Below are 4850 nucleotides of genomic sequence, written 5' to 3' on the forward strand. Positions count from 1 at the left end.
TGCTAAAAGAAAGTTGACGATGCCCTTGGTTCCATCTCCCCTGAGGTGTTGTAATGTTGTGGACTCTCTCATTTGTGGGAGCTGTTCAATACGTTTCGCACTTCCTCCCTCTCCGTACACTTGCGTGCAGACAACAGCGACAAGCTCAAGCTCCTTTCATCTTCACGGTGGCAGGCGTTATCTCCTTGTAAACCGGTTGTAATCAGTTTGTTGGCGTCACCCGAGTACTTTAATGACGATTACAGCATAAGAATGACAGATTAGAAAGAGCAGGCAATGGTGATCCTTCCCAGACCCGCAGTGCTTCCGAGTGGAGAGCTCACATCAGAAGGTCATCATTATATCTCCGTTTTTCCTCCTCCCCCCCCCCCCCCACCCCCCCCGTGTTCCCTTGAACTGTGTCCTTGTATTTCTCTGCTGGCTCTGATTTGATCCCAGATCCTGTGTACAATGGAATCAAGAAAGGAGATGCTGCTGATGATGGAGCGAGGTCAGCATGGCAATCGAATTGGCAGGAGATTGCCGAATTTGTTGGAATCAGCTGGAAGTCCTGTAAACGAGTCCCATGAAAACGTGGTCCACAGGAGTTGTTTGAGCCCCAGGTCGTCGTCAATGACACCGGAGAATCGAGACGAGGAGGCCGATGTTAACACTCTCATCAGACCGGGCTCCAGACTCCCCGTCCCGGACAAGTCATCGTCGGACGGCTGCTCGACAAAAAGTAAATCGCTCTCCATCCAGAACAGTCCGGAATCTGAGTCTGATTATTATGGTGAGATAGATGTCAGTTGTACTCCAAACTGTACGCCGGGAAATCAAGAAAACCAGACAAACAAAGGTAATGGTCGTTTTCAGTTCCAATAGACGAGTTACACTGATACCATCAAAAATACATATGTAGATTTGGATTATTGTCAATGTTTTATTCAGCTAGGCAGCCGTATGCAGCAAATATATTGAAGATATGGATTAGAAAACGCAAAATCAAGAAACGACCAACTGATTTAAACATTGTTCCCGACAATTGATAAAATACTCTTTCAAATCATAATTCATTGTCATTTTTATTTAAATTGTACAAATGAATTGTCCGAACGATTTAATGAGGTCCATTCATTGGTAACTTTCAAGCAGTTAACAAAACAGTTACATTGACTTTTGCTATTATAAAAATAGTTCTGTGAAACCTGCAACCAAGAGGGCACAACAATAGATGAGAAGAGCTAGAAACTCATTGCCATTTTATTTGGTTTCTGGATGGAGTGCGGAAACTAGTTTAAAGACCGTAAAATGATTATTGAATCCATGGTTCAGAGGAGTTAACACCTTGCGAGTCTTCAAATTGTCACTTTTCAAGGGTCTTGTCGGCGCCAGCTCGGAAATAGGTGTCTACAGATGAGCTTCAATGGGAACCGGCGCATATGAAAGCACCAGATTCAGCAAGCAGCCGGCATCCACTTTATAGTCACATTCAAGGCAGAGAACACAGAGCAAAGCTGAAAAAAACCGCCCATTTCAAATGAGCTCGAATTATCTCCAAATTTTGAGTAACCAGTTTGTCCCACTGCAAATTCAAGAGTTGGCTCTTCGGTGACACAACCAAAAAAAGGCCAATCCAGGCACAAAGGACGACTCATCCTATAGATCATTCTGGTGTACAGCATATAGGTATGAGGATGTCTAATTTTCAGTATTGTGACTATTTTAAAACGAGATGAACGCTTAGTTTATCTTCATCTTCCAAAGGAATATAGGATTTTCGGACAGAAATCAAATTAAACATACTGCCGTACAGATGTAAAATTGGGAGAGGACATGCCTCGTTGAGTATACTTTATTGTTTATTGTTTTACATTGGTGCTTATGTAACACGTTTAGTCTGTCGTTTCAGGTCACTCTTCCGATCCGATGGACAGTAACGGCGGTGCAGAGCTACCCAAAGTATCCGGCTCTCAAAACCTGATAGGCGGCGGTGGAGCGGATCAGATGCGCCGTTACCGAACTGCTTTCACCAGGGAACAGATCGCCAGACTGGAGAAGGAATTCTACCGAGAAAATTACGTTTCCAGGCCCAGGAGATGCGAGTTAGCAGCGGCTTTAAATTTACCAGAAACCACTATCAAGGTGAACAGAGGCAGTGCAGAATGAAATGTCTAAGCTAATCGTGATTGGAAGCAATATGAGCAGATTTATGAATAACCACAGCGATTACGAACAGTTTTATACAATGTGGTCCGCCGAAACAGTAAATGAAGAATACAGAGAGAGTGCAGACTAGGCCTGCTGTTAATCAGTTTATTAACAACAAAGTAAACGTATTATACCAGGAAATTACCCTTTGTTCAGCACTGGTATTGTAAATGTGCAAAGGTATCAATAAATGCAGGACATTTCAATTCTATCAGCTATAATATAATTTATTAGCGATACCTTCCACATAGAAGGTAACCACGAAATATGTACAGGAAGGAGGCATGATATGTGTTATGGGACCTTGTGAAATGAGTTTTAAATCATAAATCTGGACTGAGTAATGTTTATTGAATACAATCTACTGGACGGAACGTGTTTTATTATAAATACGAATTTTCATAGTATAAAACATAATTATCTCCTTTGAGTATCGAGTGTGTTGAAAACAGATGGGGTATTTGCACATTTGACAGCACAATAAAATATGACAGTTGCTATCCTTTTTTCCTTTGGATAGTTTCTGTGTTTTCTTCAAGAAACAATGCTTCTGAATTGACAAGCTCTTAACAGCGTGCAGTGTGTTTTGGCGGGGGGGGGGGGGGGGGGGAGGGGTTGGCGGTGGCGTAGAGTGTAACACAGCAGCTCTCAATGGGTTAATACAATGCATGTAGAGTCACTGGAGGTTCTTCTACACGGAACGCGTTTAGCTTTCGCAAACACACAAGAACTGTTAACGAAAAAAATGGCGAAGTATTTAAATTTTATAGCCACCTTTCTCCGTATTTTGGTAGTATCGATTTGTTTTGAGCTCCCGGCGAATCTTTAAACTGATTTAATGGCTACTAAATGAAATGTCAGTGTGTGAAAGAATAGTCCAGTAAAAACCCGGATCTTAAATTTCCAAAAAATATTGCTCAATATGAGAGTGTAAAGATCACTGGGTGACAACGTCTTATGTAGTGAAAGATAGTTTCCTACCCTTTCGTTTTGTTTGGAATATTAAACATTCATACATTGAAAATCAACACTGTTTTGCCATTTAATATATATTTTTTAAAGGCAAATATTGTTCGGCTTCGAGTAATTAGACCAGAAATGTAAATATGTTTCGTGGTGACGACAGGGAACAATTCCGCGTTGAACTTTTCAAGTCAAAATTAATGATTATTGCAGCAACTTAATTCTTCTTTTTTTTTCCCTTCAAATTATTTTAAAGGTCTGGTTCCAAAATCGCAGAATGAAGGACAAAAGACAACGTTTGGCTATGACCTGGCCTCATCCCGCCGATCCTACTTTTTACACTTATATGATGAGCCATGCGGCGGCGGCTGGCAATCTGCCCTACCCTTTCCCATCACATGTACCTCTTCACTACTACCCTCACATGGGCATGTCTGCAGCATCAGCCTCGGCAACCAGTCCTTTCAGTGCTCCTTTGAGACCCCTGGACACTTTCAGAGTTCTTTCCCACCCTTACCCGCGGCCGGAATTGCTGTGTGCATTCAGACACCCTTCCCTATATCCTTCTGCCACGAACCACGGACTTGGCCACACCGGGAGTAGCCCTTGCTCATGCTTAACGTGCCATAGCAGCCAATCGAACGGGGTGGCTCAGAGACCTGCAGGGACTGACTTCACATGTGCATCAACCTCCAGAACTGACACATTCCTCACCTTCACACCTTCCGTGTTAAGCAAGGCTGCTGCGGTATCCCTGGACCAACGGGAAGAAGTACCTTTAACGAGATAAGACAGTAGCTTGAAGCATGCATATACACACATCTTCCAAATGTGCACACGTTTCCTTCTTGGAAGAAGGGTTTGAATACTAACGGAAATGTCGGGTATCTGGATGACTGGACTTTGATTCGAAAGTTCCATCACATTCCTACAGGACAACATCTTACATTTTTATCCATAATGGATTATAATAATTCTTACTCCTCTGCCAATTGTGACCTATGCTGATGAGAATATTCTAGTCGTGTACGTGTATAGTTGGGGTTTTAATAGTAAAATGTATGATAATATCCTCATCATAGAAAACCTAATAAGCCACAATGGGATGGGATTTTGTGATCGGTAACTGCGCAACTCCAATTCAGAATCATGTTTGGAGACCGAAAACACGATCGAATATGTCTTTTTGTTTTTATCACGGTAGCTGACGTTTAAAATGATCATGGTTGATTTGCATTGTGGACGATGCTCCTAACAGCAGTGATGTCCATACGGTTCTCCAACTATCAAGGTGATTTTAGATCTTTACAAGGAGAGCCTCGTTGGTCTAAACGATTATCATGTAAAGTAAACCAAGTTAACTAATCTGTTCAGAAGCAGTTGTCTTCACATTTTCAAATCTGAAAGTTGCCTCACCTGATTCGCTGTGGAATTAAAAAATAAAGAATTGCAAGGGTCACTGTTTCTGCGTTTGTTTTATAAAAGATTCTGAAGGAGCCAGATTGATATTTCCTCCTTTCTGCTTTGAAGTTTTAAAAGGACTTCCCAATGCTGTGAAATGTACAAAATTAGAAATCCCCAAAACAATGATAGACTGTCAAGAATAGAGGACATCAAATAGCTTTTTATAAAATTCACAATTCAGTTTATAGTATAAAAATAGCAAAATAACCAAACCTGGTACGACCTGTAGCATT

General features: G+C 41.5%; 1 protein-coding gene across 2 annotated transcripts; it reads left to right on the forward strand.

The window, feature by feature from the left end:
* The first annotated feature begins 450 nt into the window (after positions 1 to 450).
* LOC144610010 (homeobox protein XHOX-3-like) lies at positions 451 to 3943 on the forward strand. Of its 2 annotated transcripts, none has more exons than XM_078428452.1 (3): positions 451 to 844; positions 1892 to 2124; positions 3410 to 3943. In XM_078428452.1, the coding sequence occupies exons 1-3, from the start codon at positions 451 to 453 to the stop codon at positions 3941 to 3943; spliced, it is 1161 nt and encodes a 386-aa protein (XP_078284578.1). The 2 variants fall into 2 exon arrangements, with proteins under 2 accessions (XP_078284578.1, XP_078284587.1); XM_078428461.1 differs by having other exon boundaries at positions 451 to 838.
* Positions 3944 to 4850: the final 907 nt, after the last annotated feature.

Source organism: Rhinoraja longicauda, chromosome 2 (assembly GCF_053455715.1).
Source record: "Rhinoraja longicauda isolate Sanriku21f chromosome 2, sRhiLon1.1, whole genome shotgun sequence".
Taxonomy (NCBI): domain Eukaryota; kingdom Metazoa; phylum Chordata; class Chondrichthyes; order Rajiformes; family Arhynchobatidae; genus Rhinoraja; species Rhinoraja longicauda.